Source organism: Embiotoca jacksoni, unplaced genomic scaffold (genome assembly GCF_022577435.1).
Source record: "Embiotoca jacksoni isolate LCO1_2020_lvr unplaced genomic scaffold, fEmbJac1.0.p SCAF_69, whole genome shotgun sequence".
Lineage (NCBI taxonomy): Eukaryota > Metazoa > Chordata > Actinopteri > Embiotocidae > Embiotoca > Embiotoca jacksoni.
Window position 1 is genome coordinate 441,583 of NW_027185424.1, and position 20,592 is coordinate 462,174.

A 20,592-nucleotide genomic window follows, 5' to 3' on the forward strand; every position below is an offset into this window, starting at 1 on the left:
AAACTCCAGAATAACCCAGGTTTCAGACCCAGGTTGGCCGTGTGGATGACAGCACCATCAAAAAGAGTTCATCAGTCTTCTCGTTTGACATCTAAGTGTCTGATTAAGACACGTTAACTCCACTGCAGACAGACACGTTACATTTTTGTTTTTTGTTGTTGCATTGAAACAGTATTCCTTCTCAATCAAAGTACTCACCATCAGCTAGGTATGTAGGCTCCAAAGGAACTGCAGTATGGGCCTGTACAGAAACAGATCAAGAAAATAATACTTTTAGACTATTATGTACATTTTCTTTGGACCAATTACAAACATCTCTGTTTAAATCATGCACAAATTTACTGTCAGGAATGTCGTTTTAAAGGCTTGTAAGAGCTTCGGTCTTCAGGGAGCAGAGTCATCAATATCAACCCTTATTAGTCCTTATCAATCAAATTGATTGACAGCTGTGATTGACAGTGTTGAAGGAAGCAAGGATCAAGTGTTGTGTATGTATGTGTCAAATATTTTGCCTTCCTCTCAAAGCAGGCTGGAACTCACATAAAGTACATTTTGATTTATTCTGTCAACAGCACATGGACTGTTTTTTTCAGGATTTTTCTAAGCAACAGAGTAGAGTAGAGGTTAAAATAACCGAGACCAGGTGAACACTTTTAAAGAGTGGCTGCACTCTTTAAAATATAGTATATGGTGTGTTGTCACGGCAGCGTTTAACATTTGTGCCAATACCCTTCAGTCACACAAACAGTCCACTCGGGGCTCTTACCATTTCCCAGGCGGCGGGGTCGTGTTTGAATAGCGAGTGTGTCAGCTCCACTGACACTCTCTTCCTGTAGTCTGAACTCTTGTCCTCCGAAATACGGAACAGCACTGCTGCAGCGTAGGTGGCTGCAGGTAGACGGCAACATCACTCATTCATAAAGAGACACAAGTGAAAAGCACTCGCTCTGAAGTCAGTTCCTTCTAGAATCTGCAACCAATCCGTCACGAGGATGAACACAAATTGAACCAAACATTGTGAACTTAAGAGATTTTTTTCTAAAATTATTTTTGCACGAGTTGAAATTTAAAAAAATAATAACTAAGCTTTGATGTCAACAAACCTACAAGTAACTTCATGGTGGATTTTTTTTTTTTTTGGTCTTTTTTCCCAATAGCTGGTCTTTGCAGAAGTCACTTTTAAAAATACCAAAACAAGCTGGTCTGGTTCGATGCCTGAAGCAGTTTGGTTTGCTAACAGTGTCGCACTTCTCAAATATTCATGAGAAACATTACATTTACAGTAATCACTGTTTGACTTCTTGGCCTTACTTATGTGGAAACCATGGACTTTCCAACCACATGCAGTTTTAAAAACAAAAAACACTAATCTGCTGCCTTCAGGTAGAAGTTGGAGTTCGGCTGCAGGGGTTTGCTCTCATTCAACTAGTAAAGGCTAATTTTATAGTTTATAAAATCTGGTGGCTTCTTGTGTTCCATATTCAACACAACAGATCTTTCAGAATGTATTTAGGCTTTATAGGAGATGGATATGTCAGTTTTACTCATTGTGGATTCCAGCAGATGGCAGTCATGATCCATCAGCCAACCTTCAACCTTCTCCCACCAACCAAAGAGGTTTACCATTAAAGTAGTTTAAAAAAAACCTCACAAAGTTAGTTTTTGTCAGAATGGAACATAAGATCTCCTGCGTGGCCTGTCTGGTGAATGGTGTTGTTTCAAACCATCATTATACTCAAGTCTCTTTTAATCCTGATTTTGAACATATTTCTTACTTTTTTTTGTTTTCTTACAAAACCTTCAGAACATCGCTTCAATCTGTTGAAAGTAAACGGCCCATAATATCCAGCTGTTAGCTGACGTACCGATTCCCTCGTTGTTTGAGTGCAGCAGCTCCATGAGCGGTGCCGACGCTCCCTCTGCATCGATGAGCTCCGCCGACTGTTTGTCCAGAGCGAGCTCACACAGCACGCCGGCAGACACTCGCTTCACGTTCTCCACGTACGAGTACAGCAGCTGGACACACACACACACACACACACACACACACACAGACACACACACACACACACACACACACACACACACACACACACACACACACACACGCACACACACACACACACACACGGGGGTCGATGTGTGTGAAGTTGTTTGTCAGGATGCGTGAAGCTGCCAGGATGCTTTAAAACAAACATGATGTGCTTCTCGGTGTTCACACAGACGAGGGGATGGAAAAGCCTCCTGGCGGCGTCCCACCACCTTTCTGATTTTGCCTTTGGCTCGTCTTTGTAAATTCACGGCGATATATTGTACACATGGGTATTCGTCAGTCTCAAAGCATTCACGCTGTTACACATAACAAGTAGGCGGATGCAGGCCAAGCAATTGCATCACTATTCAAAGACAGGCGTGAGTACACATGCTGCCTTCAGTTCCATAGTTTGTTCAGGCTGTTTGCCGGATCAAAACTCAGTCTTTACATGAAGTGTTTGTGAAGTTATCACTGTAGCTCATCCGCCTCATTTCTTCTGCAGAGTTGTCACACATTTGTTTGTGCAGCTTTCTCGTACTTTCCGTGGAAAAACAGGAAGTAGCCTTCTGTATAACATGGCTGAGTTCCCAGTAATGAGATCCATGGAGCTATAAACTGTTCAGTGACCAGAAGGATGCAGTTCAGCTGGAAGATTTCTGTACATATACTGAGTAACTGGTACCATACGTGTGTGTGTGTGTGTGTGTATGTGTGTGTGTGTGTGTGTGTGTGTGTCTGTGTGTGTGTGTGTCTGTGTGTGTGTGTGTCTGTGTGTGTGTGTGTGTGTGTGTGTGTGTGTGTGTCTGTGTCTGCGTGTGTGTGTGTGTCTGTGTGTGTGTGTGTCTGTGTGTGTGTGTGTGTGTGTGTGTGTGTGTGTGTGTGTGTGTGTGTCTGTGTCTGCGTGTGTGTGTGTGTGTGTGTGTGTGTGTGTGTGTGTGTGTGTGTGTGTGTGTGTGTGTGTGTGTGTGTGTGTGTGTGTCTGTGTGTGTGTCTGTGTCTGCGTGTGTGTGTGTGTGTGTGTGTGTGTGTGTGTGTGTGTCTGTGTGTGTGTGTGTCTGTGTGTGTGTGTGTGTGTGTGTGTGTGTGTGTTTGCGCAGTGTGTGTGTGTGTGTGTGTGTGTGTGTGTGTGTGTGTGTGTGTGTGTGTGTGTGTGTGTGTGTGTGTGTCTGTGTCTGCGTGTGTGTGTGTGTGTGTCTGTGTGTGTGTGTGTCTGTGTGTGTGTGTGTGTGTGTGTGTGTGTGTGTGTGTGTGTGTCTGTGTCTGCGTGTGTGTGTGTGTGTGTGTGTGTGTGTGTGTCTGTGTGTGTGTCTGTGTCTGCGTGTGTGTGTGTGTGTGTGTGTCTGTGTCTGCGTGTGTGTGTGTGTGTGTGTGTGTGTGTGTGTGTGTGTCTGTGTCTGCGTGTGTGTGTGTGTGTGTGTCTGTGTGTGTGTGTGTCTGTGTGTGTGTGTGTGTGTGTGTGTGTGTGTGTGTGTGTGTGTGTGTGTGTGTGTGTGTGTGTGTGTGTGTTTGCGCAGTGTGTGTGTGTGTGTGTGTGTGTGTGTGTGTGTGTGTGTGTGTGTGTTTGCGCAGTGTGTGTGTGTGTGTGTGTGTGTGTGTGTGTGTGTGTGTGGTGGTCGGGTCTCATCGAATCGCACAACATTTCCAATTCTTCTAACTAATTTCACATTTAATAATTGATTTTTATAATGACAGTTTGAACTTGACCACGAGGGCCCAGTGCAGCATGGAATATGTAAAGCGCACACTGGATGCTTTGTACAATAACTACTTCTCTGCATGATTTAAAGATGGCTTTGAATTTGATTTATTAATTTTCATCTACACGGTGATCAGCTCCTTCATTATTTGTAGTCTTAGTTCAAACTAACGAGTGTTGTTGGGGAGGACTCTTATCCTCTCCAGGCCTGGACCAGTTGAAATATCTTCAAGGAAGGAACATTTCCATCAATTGAGATCCACATTTCTACGTCCTCCTCCATCTTTCCATTTGGCAGTTTGCTCAGCCTGATATCTTCATGTCGTATGCATGCATATGAGTGTACCTGTACAAACAGCGGTATGGTCTGCATGCTGGCGATCTCTCCTCGGTTTATGGGGTCTCTGGCTAGAATGTGAAGCGCTCCTGTGCAGCCTTCGACTATTTCCTCCATACGAACACCATCCTGATGACAGAGATGGGCAGAAAGATAGAAGTGGAGAATCATCAAACAAAGAATTAAAACATCGAACATGGTGTTTCCTCACCAGGGATAATCATGCAGTGTTTTGCAGGTAAAAGAAAGATTGTGGAGCAGCTAAACTGTAACTTAGAGAAATAAAAAATGAGTTAAATGTGTTTAAACCTTAAAACCAAGTTAGGAAGCGAGCACAGAAGTTCAAACTCTTAATTACAATAAATAAATGGTTAAATACATAAAACAAGTAACAGATAAATGGCTGTAATGGATGTAAATTTAAGACAACATAGTGCAGGCAACTCATCTGACTTGGAAAAGTCACATGTGCAAAACTGACAGAGAAAAACAAGTCAAAGAATTTAGATGAGAATAAAAATATTAGCATCGTCAGATGTCTAGAGCAGAGGTCTTCAAAGTTTTTCAGGCCAAGGACCCCCAAACTGATAAAGAGATGGAGCCGGGACCCCCTACTATACAGTATATATTGTATAAAATGGTGTTTTATATTAAACTGGGCCTTGTGATTGGCACAGCAGCGATAGGGGTGGGTCCTCCTCTTTGTGTGCAGGAGGCTTGGAGGGACAGGTCCAGGCTTTGAGGGACAGGTCCAACCTTGGAAGGACAGGATCAGCCTTGGAGGGACAGGTCCAGGCTTGGAGGGAGGTCCAGGCTTGGAGGGAGGTCCAGGCTTGGAGGGAGGTCCAGGCTTTGAGGGTCAGGTCCAGGCTTGGAGGGACAGGATCAGCCTTGGAGGGACAGGTCCAGGCTTGGAGGGACAGGTCAAGCCTTGGAGGGACAGGTCCAGGCTTTGAGGGACAGGTCCAGGCTGTGAGGGACAGGTCCAGGCTGTGAAGGACAGGTCCAGGCTTGGAGGGACAGGTCCAGGCTGTGAGGGACAGGTCAAGCCTTGGAGGGACAGGTCCAGGCTTTGAGGAACAGGTCCAGGCTTGGAGGGACAGGTCCAGGCTGTGAGGGACAGGTCCAGGCCAGTCTCCTGCTGTGAGTGAACCAGTGTCCAGCTTGAGAGCTCCTGTGTGTCGCTGAATGCGCATTTCTGACTGAAAGATAACCTCTTCTGCCTCCATTTATCCATTCGCTACAATATATTGGATTCATGTTAATGTGTATTTAAAGACATTTAAATTTAGGAGGAAAAAATTGGGGGGAAAATATATTAAAAAAAAAAAAAAAAAGAAAAATTGTGTAATCAACCAAACATTTCACGACCCCCTGCAGTACCTGCGCGACCCCTAGGGAATCCCCCTGTTGAAGACCACTGGTCTAGAGGATGGGAGACCAGGTCTCTACTCTTTACATAGCATATGTTACAGTCCAGCTATAAATTTGTCATCCAGATATTCCACACTATAAATGTCCAATGATGCTCTATTCTCTGTCCAAGGCAAACTCTTTCTAAGGTTTCTTCCAATTTTCCCAGTTAAGAGGTTTGTTAAGTTTAAAGGACAGAATTTATGCTTTACATACTTTAAAGCAAATGTGTGATTTGTGGTGTTGGGTTATAACTGACAACTTGACTCCAATGATCTCATGTTAAAGGTGACACAGCACAAAGTAGGAAAACCATCTCCTTCCCTGCTAATGACCAGGATTGACGTCCAAATAACCACTTCATTCTTTACATTTCATTTGATAGCATTAGTCATGTGATGCGTGTCAAATTTGTACAATCTCATTTTGATTGTAGAAACTTTGACAGAAACAGCTGAAACACCATCATCTTGAATAGTAACTAATTTAATTAAATATTTGTCTCAATAGCTGTAACTGATTATACAATTAGATTTATTTTCTAATTGAATTACAGTTATGAGTCCATACCTGGTATGTCTGTTGTGCAGAGGAGGCGTGTCTCTGTGTGTCCTGGTGCGCCTTCAGCAGCAGGTTTACCAATCGTGGAATAGCACCCGCTTCCCTCAGAGTCGCCTGATTGGCTGGGCACAGCGCCAGGTTTCGGATGAGACCCACGGTGGCCTGAGGAGAGGACAGAGATCAAAGAGTTTTCTCAACAGGACTTTCCAGGCTCTATGTGGGTCAGCTTTAAAGGCAACTTTACATGTGGAGCCTTCAAATGGCAGTGCCAGTTACTGTTTGGAATTTCAGCAAGCTGCTTACGCTGCACTCATGTTTACCAACCAGTGTGTGATGCTACATATCAAAGGAAACCACAGGGATGAGAGAAAAAAGATCTAACAGCTGAGGAGACAGCTGGGAAGACTCCCAGTATCCGAGGATCCATGAGAGCTCAGTGCTATCTCGTTGCTGCCACCAAAGTGTTCAGAAAAGTTCTGACTTTGCTTTTATAAGCACGGCCTGCAAAGTATGTCACTTCACAGATATTTCAGAAAGTATAGTATCAGTGAACAGCATGCTGGGAGAGTTCTCCCCAAAATAGAAATAATTATAAATGCAAGGACATTTAGAAATTCCGATGATAAAATGTTTATGTGAAAATGTTTCTGGTCCACAAGCCTTGTTTTTAGGTCCAACCATTCTTAGGATGCCAGCAAATAACAGCAAGCATTTCTGTCAAATGACATCCTGACCTCAACCAGAAGTGTAAGAGGTGTGGTCTAAAGGTTAAGGGATTGTTCGTAGCGGAGCACAATGATGTGCACGGAGCAGAAGGAGGCCAGCTGGAATCAGTAAGTACTCCAAGGAGTTGCTTAATCAACATCAGCACTTTTTTGTGCACACATTTGTGATTTCACCACGAGTCCGAGCAGAGGGCACACATCCAATTTTTTGTCAAACTTGGGTAATCCGCAATAGAGACACTTAAAAGTAATGAGGGAGGTGGAGGTATTTTGAGTGGCATTCATGTGGCAAGACTGAAAAAGGCTCATGAGGTCAGGATTGCACCCAGAGAGGTTTTCTTTGACATTGTGCACTGAGTTTGCTCCTCGAGACTGTCAATGCCGACTTCAACTTGGATGTTTTGTGTCATCTGAAGAAAACAATTTGGCACAAACGACCCAAACTGTGGCACAAAGGCACTTTGGTTGTCCAACGTGACACCTCGCCTGCTCACGGTGCGTTGAAAACACGCACGTTTCCCCCCGCAACAACACAACCAGAGCTCCCCGCTATCTCTGGTCATCGGCTTGTTTCTGTCCCCAAAAAACGTCATGCTGAATGTTGTGCCCTGCTCACGTTTTAGTTTTTGTACTTCCTCTTTGATCAGATTAATTCTGGTTTAGATAACTTTCCTAAAATACTGCTAAACATCTAATTGGTTTGGCCTCCCAGCCACAGCGCATGCTCGTGCATGTGCATGTGTGTGTGTGTGTGTGTGTGTGTGTGTGTGTGCGTGTGTGTGTGTGTGTGTGTGTGTGCGTGTGCGCGTGTGCGTGTGCGTGTGTGTGTGTGTGTGTGTGTGTGTGTGTGTGTGTGTGTGTGTGTGTGCGTGTGCGTGTGCGTGTGTTTTGGATGTCCTTTGTCTGTTCTTTCCAAAACTGTTACAATGGCTGTTAAAAATGTAGTTAGGGCAAGATTATGGTTTGAGATAAATGATCATTTAAAATGTGGTCTGGGTTAAAGTTCCTACTTTCTCAAAGTTACACAAACTTTGTTGTCATGGCAACAGTAAACTTGTTTTTAAAAAAAAAATGGTCCCAATTTATTCTACTGTGTTCAGTTTTGGTACTAGGTTTTTGCCTATTCGTGACACACACACACACACACACACACACACACACACACACACACACACACACACACACACACACAGTCATGTTTCCATCACTTCAGAGGACATTACATAGACTTGCATGAATTTCCAAAAGACGTACCCTCACCCCTTAGTCTGACCTTCTGACCCAACCATGACCAAAGTGCTTTTGTTTCCCTCCCCTAACCATGGATGTGAGTCTGAATGTGAATTCAAAAGACATTAAATGAAAATGCTAAGATGATATGAAAAGGTCATGTTTTGATTTTTTTTTCTAAAATTTCTTTACGTTAACGTTTTGTGTTTAAGCACAGCTTTTTTTAAAAAAATGTCCTGCCTGCTGTTGTGGCTGTTTTAGAGGTCTCTGCAATGTTGTAAAGGCAGTAGGTGGTGCATTAAATGCAGCCATGAGCTCTGTTTTCTACTTCGCGGGGCAGAAATATGACTGACATGAACCTATCGGTCACAGAGCAATTTGCCTCTTTCACACGGTGGCAACTTTTGATTTGATCTCTAGAAGCCTGTGAAGCAGAGAGAATCCATGACAAACACACCAACCACATCTCTGTTTGCAGGTCTTCAGACTGCAAAATATTACCTTGTGCATCAGTACACCAGCACCGAGGTATAATTACTGCTCGTTTCCTGATTGTTGTTCAGCCTCAATCTTTCTTCCTCACTAAGAAAAAACAACAACAATGAGTTTTGTCTCTGGATCTTTTAGTGTCTGTCTTTTTGTCTGTCTGTCTCTCTTTCTGTCTGTCTGACTGTCTCTGGGGACACGGTGCACCAGCAGGTGTTGTCACAGCTCAAGTGTTTTGGTTGTGAAGCCCGATGGGAGATGTGTCACACTGTGTGTGTTTGCTCTTCTGTTCTGGCTGTTCTTTCTATGTATTTGTATTTGTGTATATTATCATGGATATCTGTTTCAGTACAGTTCTCACCGCCCCCTCTGGACCAACTGACACCATATCAACACCATCAGTGTCATTAGCATCTCCTCTTTCCTCCCCCCTGGTCTCCTTCTTACATTTCCCTTTCTGCTTCTTGTCCTTCTGGCCCACTGAGGCTGGTTCAGTTACCAGCTCCATTACATGGTACCTTATCAGCACACTATTTCGCACCCTAACTCACCTTTACTACAGGCCAGTAGTGCGGCTGCCCCAGCAGCTTGACAATAGCAGGGATACCATAGTGCAGCCGCACTGCATTCTGGGCTAGCTCGGCATCCTGGGTGGCGTGAGGTGAGGTGGCGCAGGGCGCAGACCGCCGGCTCTGCAACATCTTCTTTCTCCCCGGCACGAAGCACGGCATGAATCAATGCCTCCACCCCACCATACTGAGTCACCAGAGTCTGTGGAGAAGAAAAGGAACACAAGTCCTGATTTGAACTGCAGGTGGGAAGTCAGTCACTTTAAGGCATCAAAAACCTCTCGAAATTAAGTCTGAAAACATGGATTAGAATAAAAATTGACCAAAAGTAAATGGCCTGTGTGCATCCCCTGTATGTGAGTCCAGGCCTCGAGAGCAAAGCAAAAAAAAAAAACTGTAAATATCAATAAGATAATATTGCTTTTGTAAATTGATTTTCCTCAGAAGTGCATATTGTCTGAGGTGAAGAGTAAACACAGCTGAAATTGTTCATCAACTAAATAGTGTGGAACAAAAACATACTCAGAAGGTTTACAGGCTTTTCATTGTCTTTGTTTCTGGTTTTTTTTTAATGAATTTTGTGAAGAATGATAAAAGCAGAGAGAGAGACATTGGCTTTTTATTAACTGATTATTGAAGGGGCCCGGCAGCGGATCATCTTAAAATGGTGTTTGGTTAAGCCTCTGGTTTAGTTGTAGCTTGCTTATCTTCAGTTTTAGCAAGAAACATAGTGGCAAAAAAACAGCCAGAGCCAAATCAAATGTTGACGCCATGCAGACTGATTATTGGATGAGTTTGTGTTTCTTTAGCTGCACTAAAGATCCTTTTGGAAGAGTCCAAACAAAGATCAGCAAAGTCAGTATGTCTGCTTTGTTTGCAGCATAAAGTTGACTTTGTTTCGACGGCTAATTGAGCTCATCACATACAGTTATTGGAACTGGTCTGAAGTGTGAATAACAAACAACCTCAACACATTAACTCTGTCAGTAATGTGACAGTTTCACTGTCCCGTCCAGTGTTTACTCACTAGACACGTTGAGTTCAGCACTAGCAGCTGACTCCGGCAGAGGAGACAGCTGCTCAAAACTCTTGTTTTGCTTCCAATTTTACTGTTCTTTCTTTCTTTCTTTCTTTCTTCTTTCTTTCTTTCTTTCTTTCTTTCTTTCTTTCTTTCTTTCCTTCTTTCTTTCTTTCTTTCTTTCTTTCTTTCTTTCTTTCTTTCTTTCTTTCTTTCTTTCTTTCTTTCTTTCCTTCTTTCTTTCTTTCCTTCTTTCTTTCTTTCTTTCTTTCTTTCTTCTTTCTTTCTTTCCTTCTTCTTTCTTTCATTCTTTCTTTTCTTTCATTCTTCTTCTTTCTTTCTTCTTCTTTCCTTCTTTCTTTCTTTCTTTCCTTTCTTTCTTTCTTTCTTTCTTTCCTTCTTTTCTTCTTTCTTTCTTTCTTTCTTTCTTTCTTTCCTTCTTTCTTTCTTTCTTTCTTCTTCCTCTTTCTTTCTTTCTTTCCTTCTTTCTTTCTTTCTACTTCTTTCTTTCTTTCTTTCTTTCTTTCTTTCTTTCTTTCTTTCTTTCACTCTTCCATTCCTTTCATTCATTCATTCACACTTCTTCCTCTCATGTAGATGGAGGGCAGAGTGGATGCCACTATCTTCACCGATGGTTACCTGGTGAGCAAGCTACTGTCAGTAGACAGATATCTTTTTTTTCCTTTTATGTCTTTTAAATACTAATATTGATAGATACATATTGTGATCTTGAGATATTGAGTCAAAACTGTGGCTATAATTGATGTGGCTGCTGTCAGTCAGCAGAATTAGATTTTCTTCCACAAGTCCAGATATCGTAATAATAATAATAATAATATAAACTTATGAAGTCCTTCACAGCAAGATAATTACATGCAGTATTTCACATAAAAACATATAATAATAGAACATTTAAAAATATGCAGGATGCAGGACAAACAAGAACTAATGTGTAAAAAATTATATTAATGTCATTGTCCAACAATATTTGAACAAACTGCATTTTGAAGCTCTGGCAACATTGTTCTTGAACTTTTTGTCTGCCAATACAGCCCAGTGAATAGAACTGCATTAAATTAAAAGGCAAGAGTGGATCTTTTTATTTTCTTCAGGAAAATACATTTAGGAAAATAATAATCTCCATTATTGTTTCATACCTTGGACTCGGTGACCAAACAACTCAAAATTATAACAAAGGCTCCCAAAACTTTGACAGTATCTCACAATGATGACAGAGCTTTGGGAGTTTAACAGACATTATTCTATTTAATTCAGAATGATAAATATACATTTAATTCTCTGCTTTCCCTTCCCCTGTTAAAAGAATAGAACAATATCAGAAGTTTGGTTATCACATAGATGAACTGTTCACATGTCCTCATACTATGAGCCACCTCATTACGTTTACCTTGTTGCGTGAGTTATTGCAGGTGAGGTTGGACAGGATCCCTGTGGCGCAGGTCAACATGTTGACTTCGTCTGATCCCAGCTGGGTGACCAGTATCTGCAGCAGGGCCGGCGAGCCCCTCCTACAGCGAGCAGCCAGTGGGACACAGACAGGGAGGGAGGACCAATCACAACATCACAGCAGCGTTAGCTTAGCAGGTTCACATAAACAGTTTTACAACCAGTACCAGAAACCTTTTACAATTTCCAAAATGATGCATCTTTCCCCAAAGAGAAACTTCTGTATTTTTCAGCATGGACTCTTTTTTTTCCCATTTCAGGTTTGGATGACTAATTGGGATAACAATTTTTGAAATGGGTTCAGTATTGTGCAAGAGCGCTTTGACTGGCAGCCACAAAACATGCTGCAATGGAATACACTGGGGCATTTGTGCCTTATCAGTGTACGTCCACTAAAAGTGCCTTTTCTTGCCACAGACAGTCTCAGATTCTTATTTGAACTGTCTGACAAAATTGATTCAAAAGCAAATTTAATTATGTTGTAGTAAGTTCATACTAATGTTGTAGCTCGTGCACTAATAGCAATCTAAGGGGAAACAAATGATATGTTGGTAGTTTGCTAAACAACTAGTAAATACCAAGCGGCAACGACAGTGACGTCATCCAATGGCGGTTATGAAGCTTTCAGTTTGGATATTGGAGCGGTTTGGTGCCAGAAGTGACCATATATGGAAGAACTGCTAGGAAGCGAGCGGTGGATCTGACTGATCTGATTGGAAACCTGATGTCCCGCCCAACGATAGCTGTAACCTGACTGCACCACAGGCCTGTCAATCAGACAGACACGCCCCCAAAAACAGGTCTTTTTGAGGCTTTTTAAAAAAAATAATGATTCGGTTATTTTCAGACCAGAAAACTGTTAAGAAGGAGTGACTTTAGCTAACAAAGCCGAGATAACGCTTGGAAAAAATGCGTCGACTTCAAATTTCATGGAAAGTTGAATGGTCGTCTATGGAGCCGGAGGCTTTTTGGAGCCGACCTCTACTGGCACTCGGTGGTATTGCAGCTTAAGACACTTCTGCATCGGCCTAATTTTTCAGACCCGGAGGCTACGAACACTTTTAGATACAGTCTGTGGCAGATACCAATCATTTGTTTTATGTAGAAAATATACATTTAGAGAGTGTTCTGGAAAGTCCAAGACAGTCAAGACTGCAGCTGCTGGGCTACATGAAGTTAAACTTTATTTGGGCGGGGCAGGAGGCAAGGAAGGAAGGGCATATTCAATCGACCAATCAGCAGCAAGTATTTATTTTTATATTTATAAATACAGCTGTGACTTTATGACACCATAAACGAATATGTTAATTATCATCTGTTACTCTCTAGCATCTTTTTTCTTTGAAATACAACAACATCCGGAGCTGGTGAATCAGTACCTGTTTGGTTGCAGCGTCTGACAGGTTGCGGAGTGTCCACAGACAGTTCTGGATCAGACGCTGGCTGGACCCTGTAAGGTGTTGGCCCAAAGCCTGCATACCCCCTGAGCACAGAATGAACTTACAGTTAGAAACAATTCAAACATCTACGCTGAATCTTCTACATTCATGCTCAACGTACCAGCTTCTACGATTGCTGGTTTGTTGCTGGGACAGACGGAGAGCACTTTGAGAACACGGCTGGTGGTCCAAAGCAGCTTTTCATAGTTGTAGTTCCTCATGATGAACACCAGACCATCTGGGCCCCCATTGGCTAGAATGATCAACTGAAAAGAAACAGGAAATAGGAGGTGTTAACTGCATAATAAAAAAAAGTGCATGAAAATAAGAATCTCCCTCCCAATGTCAGGATCCTGTCCTCACCTTGCTCTCCTGGTTTCCATAGGACAGCAGTTGCAGACAGTCTGTGGTGATGGCCAGGAACTTTGGATTGCTCTTTTTTAGTAAAGGAACCATCCTCTGAAGGCCGTCGGCAAGACGCACAGCCATCTTGGCTCCTTCTTGATGCAGCAGCAGGTTGTGGAGGGTGGTGATGGCATAAAATAAGACTGATTCCACCGGTGAACTGTACAATGCAATAGAAGGAGAAAGAGAGAGAAACGGACATATTTCAAAAAAGAAAACTAATTTCAAGGAGCATTAGGTAATCTGTGATCTTTACTGACCTCAATCAGGCTCCAATATCTCATTCTAAACAAATCTGTGGGACATGATGTGGGGAGCTTTTCTAGTTTCTGTTACTTCCTGGCAGCTCTGTGAGCAAATGAAGGCAAGTGTGTGTGAGCATGTTTCCTGGTAAAATACCTGGAAATGTCAGCACCTGCTGAAGCAATCACTCAGATATTATTTTATGGATCAGCAACCTTTTGAACATATAAATCTAAAAGTCCACTTTGCACAAGTCCAGCTGTTTATACATGCAATTTATAAAGTCCGAAAAGGGCATTGCAGTCTTTTAACCCTTTGAACACCAGCCTAATGTTTCTTGCTTTTCAGGCTTTTAGCACCGAGACGACAGAAAGCCAGGAAACATTGATTCAAAGGATTGATGTACAAAATCATGCAAGTACAATTCAATCAGTCCAGTTCAATTCAATTCAATTTTACTTTTATAGAACCAGTAACAATCACAATGATCTAAAGACACTTTACAGAACCTACAGCCTGAACCACCTAGAACAGGACACTTTACAGAACCTTCAGTCTGAACCACCCAGAACAGGACACTTTACATAACCTACAGTCTGAACCACCTAGAACAGGACACTTTACATAACCTACAGTCTGAACCACCCAGAACAGGACACTTTACAGAACCTACAGCCTGAACCACCTAGAACAGGACACTTTACAGAACCTACAGCCTGAACCACCCAGAACAGGACACTTTACAGAACCTACAGTCTGAACCACCTAGAACAGGACACTTTACAGAACCTACAGTCTGAACCACCCAGAACAGGACACTTTACAGAACCTACAGCCTGAACCACCTAGAACAGGACACTTTACAGAACCTACAGCCTGAACCACCCAGAACAGGACACTTTACAGAACCTACAGTCTGAACCACCTAGAACAGGACACTTTACAGAACCTACAGTCTGAACCACCTAGAACAGGACACTTTACAGAACCTACAGCCTGAACCACCCAGAACAGGACACTTTACAGAACCTACAGTCTGAACCACCTAGAACAGGACACTTTACAGAACCTACAGTCTGAACCACCTAGAACAGGACACTTTACAGAACCTACAGTCTGAACCACCCAGAACAGGACACTTTACAGAACCTACAGTCTGAACCACCTAGAACAGGACACTTTACAGAACCTACAGTCTGAACCACCCAGAACAGGACACTTTACAGAACCTACAGTCTGAACCACCTAGAACAGGACACTTTACAGAACCTACAGCCTGAACCACCCAGAACAGGACACTTTACAGAACCTACAGTCTGAACCACCTAGAACAGGACACTTTACAGAACCTACAGTCTGAACCACCTAGAACAGGACACTTTACAGAACCTACAGTCTGAACCACCTAGAACAGGACACTTTACAGAACCTACAGCCTGAACCACCTAGAACAGGACACTTTACAGAACCTACAGTCTGAACCACCCAGAACAGGACACTTTACAGAACCTACAGTCTGAACCACCTAGAACAGGACACTTTACAGAACCTACAGTCTGAACCACCCAGAACAGGACACTTTACAGAACCTACAGTCTGAACCACCCAGAACAGGACACTTTACAGAACCTACAGTCTGAACCACCTAGAACAGGACACTTTACAGAACCTACAGCCTGAACCACCTAGAACAGGACACTTTACAGAACCTACAGTCTGAACCACCCAGAACAGGACACTTTACAGAACCTACAGTCTGAACCACCCAGAACAGGACACTTTACAGAACCTACAGTCTGAACCACCCAGAACAGGACCAAGTTGACGGTGGCAAAGAAAAAGTTCCATTTTACAGGAATGAATTTTGAGCAGAACTCAGTAAAGGAGAGAAAAGAGAATCAGAAAAAAACAGATGACTTCATACCCACATCAGTTAAGTAAAATGCAGCATATATGAATGATGCATACAAACTTAAATGATACATACAAGATGATACATGTAACATAAAAAATATATGTAAATGATGGCTGTTGTTTATGTTACAGGTTAAAGGCTGGAAGACAGTATGTAAGAGAAAACACAAAGTGAGTGTACTGTGTCCCTTCAATGCGTTTGTGTAATTATAGGCTATGGTGAGGCAAATATATATATATACATATATATATATATATATAATGTTATATATATAACATTATCTCAGTGTCTGAATGATCCACCACGTAATTAGATAAACAATTCTCTGAGGTCTTTAAGGAAATAAAAAAGAGTTGAGGTAAACAGAGTAGTTGCCCGACATGGTGTATGGGAAGTATAGTGTGACTGGTGTCAGATCTAAATGTATTATTCCTGATTATAGGACGCACAAAAGGCTAGCTTTGAAAATGGAAAGAATGATTCTGGTAATAACAGTATAATTGGTCAGTACACCACCCTGGTAATTGTGTCAAGGTTTTTTTTGATTCCTTATGTTTACCTGCAGTGCCATCACGAGGTCAGTATTAGTAGTTTTTAGTGGAAAGTTTATGTTACTGTTGGATTTGTGTTTGTGAAGATTTCCAAGTTATCTAGGTCACCCTATTTCTAAAGGCAGGATTCCACTGGGGCCGGTTCTGTCCTGTTCCAGCTGCGACGTGGCGCTGGAACTGATCATGGCCACTACAGACAACACTTGTGACGGCCACCAGATGCACAGCAGCATGTTTCAGAAGTGTCCCTGACGTGTCTCTCCAATCCACTCCTCTAAAAATATGCACCTACTTTTGACAAGTCACGTTAAGCTGCACAGAGCAGATCAGACAGGCAGGTGGTCAGACACATGAACGGCATAGTGCATCCAATTTTAAAAATGTAACACCGTGTACAGATTCCTGGCTCTATATCACATCACTACATCAATGTCTGTTCACGTAGTCGTTCACATAGGTGAAGTAATGTGTTCTCCTAACAGACATGTGAACAACACAGAGGATACAAAGGAACGAGAGGATAGATGTTTTTTTAACAACTAAAACAAAGCCACAAATCTTCATACCATGTCATTCATAACTGGACTCCACTGTATTAACTTTATCTCTAGGCTACAGCACAGCATAGTGGGAAATAACAACATAGCGTACCTGCCCAAGCTAGAAGCACAAAATTTGAGGGAAAAAAAAAAATCCCAAATCAGCAAGTTAACAAAATGGGGCAGACAAAACTGTCTGCTTTTCAAACACTCCCAGCTGTGAGTAGAACGGAAAAAAACAGCGTTAAAGACATTTCATCAATGACCTGTGCCTGGTGAATCCAGGGGAACGTGTTATCTTAAGGCGGCTGGATTTGCTTGAGGTTCTAACGGACTAAAGGGAAGTCCCAGGCTTTTAATCTCTTTGGAAGATTTTCAACAAACATTGCATCCCTGTACATTTCATTCCCCATGACACTCGGAGGAAGAGGTTCGTCTACACAAAGGACGAAACACACAGGCATAAGCAATGTAGTGCATGCAGTTGTATCAAAAGTGAATGGCACAACACAGGAACGCCAACTCCTCAGGTCAGGACTCAGCAGTCCACCTAACGGACACAGGAAACTCATTTGAGGACAGAGAAGACCAATTTACCCAGAGTGGTTATTGTGTAGCCACTCTACCACAATGGCTTCATGAATTGCTGCTGACATGGTCGCCCTTCCTGTCATATTTTCCATCTCTCCAGAAGACTTTAAAGACTGTTCCTGGGACTTAATTGCCTCATTTTGTCCTGACGGGCAGTGTGGATTGTGGATCCTTAAAGTGGTGTGTTTTTATATAGGAGATTTTAGTTTGGGATTTTTGAGAAATTTGCAACATTGATTTACATAAGATTTAACCCACTGTATTATGGGTTAATTCACAATACATTAAAATACAGTGAACAAAATGAGGAAGGAAGAAAGAGATAAATATCCCCCACAAAGAAAAGACCAAATATGTAAATCTATTACTATGACAATAAAGCTCATTTGAACTGATGTTCAGCTTTTCACCACAGATCACACATGAACCCTGTTAGAAGAAGGATCCTGTAAATTTACATTTTATTGAAGAAAGAGAGAGAGAGGAGTTTTCTGATATTATTGTCTGTTTCCTGTGTCTAACCAGATTACTGCCTAATACCACACACACACACACAGAAGTGTAAAGACTTCATTATACCGGAGGTTGCAGAGGGCGACAGTGGCAAAGAAGAAACCCTAACCTCCTGAAAAAATAAAAGATAAGGAGGGCAAGGGTGAGTGAGCATGTATCAACAGACAGCGGTGAAGAGGGACGGAGAAAGAAAAGCTGCATGTTGATTTAATTAATGTAAATCACGCACACCAAACAGGCTGCTCTCTGTGAAGCTGTTTTAGTTTTCATTTTTTATTCAATTTTCTTTCATTTTCTGTTTGAATTAAGCCCCAGAATCAATTATGAGTGTGAATTATCCTCCTCAGTTAAGCCTCAGTATAAGGGATTAACTCTGCAGCCCTGCCTGGAATTGTAAAGGCCCCATATTTGGTGCTAAAATGGAAGGCGAGTTTGTCGCCTCATCCACTACAATTTTCCGTTGACCTCTTGTTGTCATGTCGGAGGCCAAAAGCCAGTCTCAAAGAAATTCAAGTATAGCTCAAACTGTAAAAGTTTGCTCAGCTGCTTTTGAACTATCCTTTCTTCCACTGTGTATGAAGGTTTTATTTTTTCTATTATGGTTATCTATATTTCGTTGAAGCAATGAAGCAAAATAATATGACCAAGCCCCGATTAACTTGTAACACATTTAATTTAGTTTTTGGTTTCATTATTGTTTTGATGTATGTCAACTATACTCATGCATAGATTCAGTAAGAGAACGTAAAAGCTCAGTCAAATTCAGTGTTTGTTTGGATTCTGATAGAACAAACTGGTAGCCATGACAACTGATGATGCTTCAAATAACAAAGTGAAATGGGTAAATAAAGACAAATCATTATGCACAGATTATGGGACACACTGTGAACAGGTTGTTAAAACGTGCTGGAACAAATCTCATCCATGATATCTCCAACCCACAATTTAAAGGACTTAAAAGATCTGTTGCGAACATCTTAATACACAATACAGCAAGACACCTGCAGACGTCCATCACAAGGCCGGTCGAAGGTGTGTCGGCAGCAATGTTTTGGATCATCAGTGTATTTACACCCCCAGAACATAAAGAACTGTTTTAATGTAATGACACCATGTTTAGCACAACTCCTGGTAAGTCAAAATTGTTTAAAATAATAACGTAATTTACTGTAATCCAAGTATTTGTACCTCAGCATGCGGACCAGTGCTGGTATCCCTCCAGACTTGAATATGGCCAGCAGCCCCTCCCTCTGGTGTGACAGGCTGTGGAGCACGCTGGCTGCGCAACGAGCCGTCTCCATGTCAGCTGCTGTTGTCATGGCACGCACCACGGCACCCACCATGGCCGGAGACTGCACCAGCACCCGGCGACTGGCCTCCTTGCGGGTCAGTTGATTGACAATCATGGCCGCCTTGTTTACCACAACCTAGACAATAGAGAGAATAGTTGTAAAACAGGACATGTGTGTCTGAACGCTAACTGAACAAGTCCTTAGTAAGCAGTGTGACAGCGGCGTACCGGATCGTCGTCTGCCAGCAGCTTGGTGAGCTCTGGCACCGCCCTGGTGGCGAGCTCGGCATCATCCTGGTAGTTGATCAGGTGGACGATGGCCGTCTTTAGCAGCTGGGAGGGTTCAGCTAGTCGTTGCACGTTGCTCTGCTGAGAAGGGTCTGACTGGACAGGCATGGCTGCCTCCCCCTCCACCAGGGTCTCTGGAAACATGGCAGCCCTGACGCGCTGAGCCCGGGTTAGTGAGTACTGGGCTTCTAAATCTGAGGGAGGGAGATGGAGAGACAGAATGAGAGACTCTCTCTGTCTCTGCATGTGTGTGTGTGTGTGTGTGTGTGTGTGTGTCATCAGCCCATGTCTGCAGGGGACAGTAAACATGTGAACACATCTACCTATACAAACACTGAAAGCAGTAGCGATAAGCAGAACTCTGCTCATCTGCTGTCCATGTCTGCATCTTTTATAGAGCATTTCCTTCTCAGTCTTCAAGCACTCCATAAATGTTCAGTGGTGTCGAGGTCCTGTGACTGTGGAGGGAAGTCCATGACAGTCAGCACTCTTGGTCTTCTTTGATCTTTAAGCAGTTGTTCAAAGCTTTGAGGTGTGTTTTGGCTCATTATTCTGCCGCAGTAAAATCCTCCTCCCTACAGCCGTCCTCAGTATTCCTACCACCATGCTTCACTTTGGGTTTGAAACACCGTGGTATCCTTCTGTCTCCTGTTAACTTCTGTTACTGCCACAAAAACAGGACTTTTTTCCATCATCCATTGTGAAATGCTGGAAATGTTATGCCCACCCTAAATGTTTTGCCTTGTTTTATTCTCCTGAGAAGTAGTTTAGAGACAGTTATCTTCCTCTGGGAACTTCTGCTGTATGACGGTTTTTTGTTTCAGGAACCACTGAACCTGTAAGCATCGTCATTATGACGTCAGATAACACACACAACTGAAGACCCTTTGAGAGATAACGTTTCTGTAGGCGACTCTAATACATAAGGCTTTCCAGTGCAATTAATATGGCAGTTTTTGGGCAACAAGTTACAGCACTAAAAAAAATCAACAAAAAGATTGATCTACTAGGTGCTAGATATTTTTGTGTCTTTATTATGCACCTCGCACTGCATTTAAAAATAAAGACTGTAAGTAAAAATATAGGAGTTTTTCTTATGAAACTAGACTCTTAGTGTTATAAAACATTTTGAATGCAATTTCAGTTTTTGGTTGCAAGTTGCCGGTTGAGTTAGATGTAGTGGCGGGACATGCACTCATGGCTGAGACAGGAGTTTGTATTGGTGGGTTTGACTTGGATCCACACGGCCTACACCTCGTTCCACCGACAACAGAACACTG

At 42.5% G+C, this 20,592-nt stretch overlaps 1 protein-coding gene across 1 annotated transcript in view; it reads right to left on the bottom strand.

The window, feature by feature from the left end:
* The window catches only part of LOC138214249 (junction plakoglobin-like), a 114,090-nt gene that overhangs the window by 11,132 nt on the left and 82,366 nt on the right, over positions 1-20,592 (bottom strand). Inside the window, 13 exon segments of the mRNA XM_069175676.1 lie at positions 199-241; positions 767-888; positions 1,866-2,016; positions 4,078-4,197; positions 6,052-6,204; positions 9,035-9,133; positions 9,135-9,254; positions 11,479-11,599; positions 12,888-13,020; positions 13,098-13,242; positions 13,340-13,541; positions 18,922-19,160; positions 19,253-19,506. Coding sequence (XP_069031777.1) covers positions 199-241; positions 767-888; positions 1,866-2,016; positions 4,078-4,197; positions 6,052-6,204; positions 9,035-9,133; positions 9,135-9,254; positions 11,479-11,599; positions 12,888-13,020; positions 13,098-13,242; positions 13,340-13,541; positions 18,922-19,160; positions 19,253-19,506 — 1,902 coding nt within the window.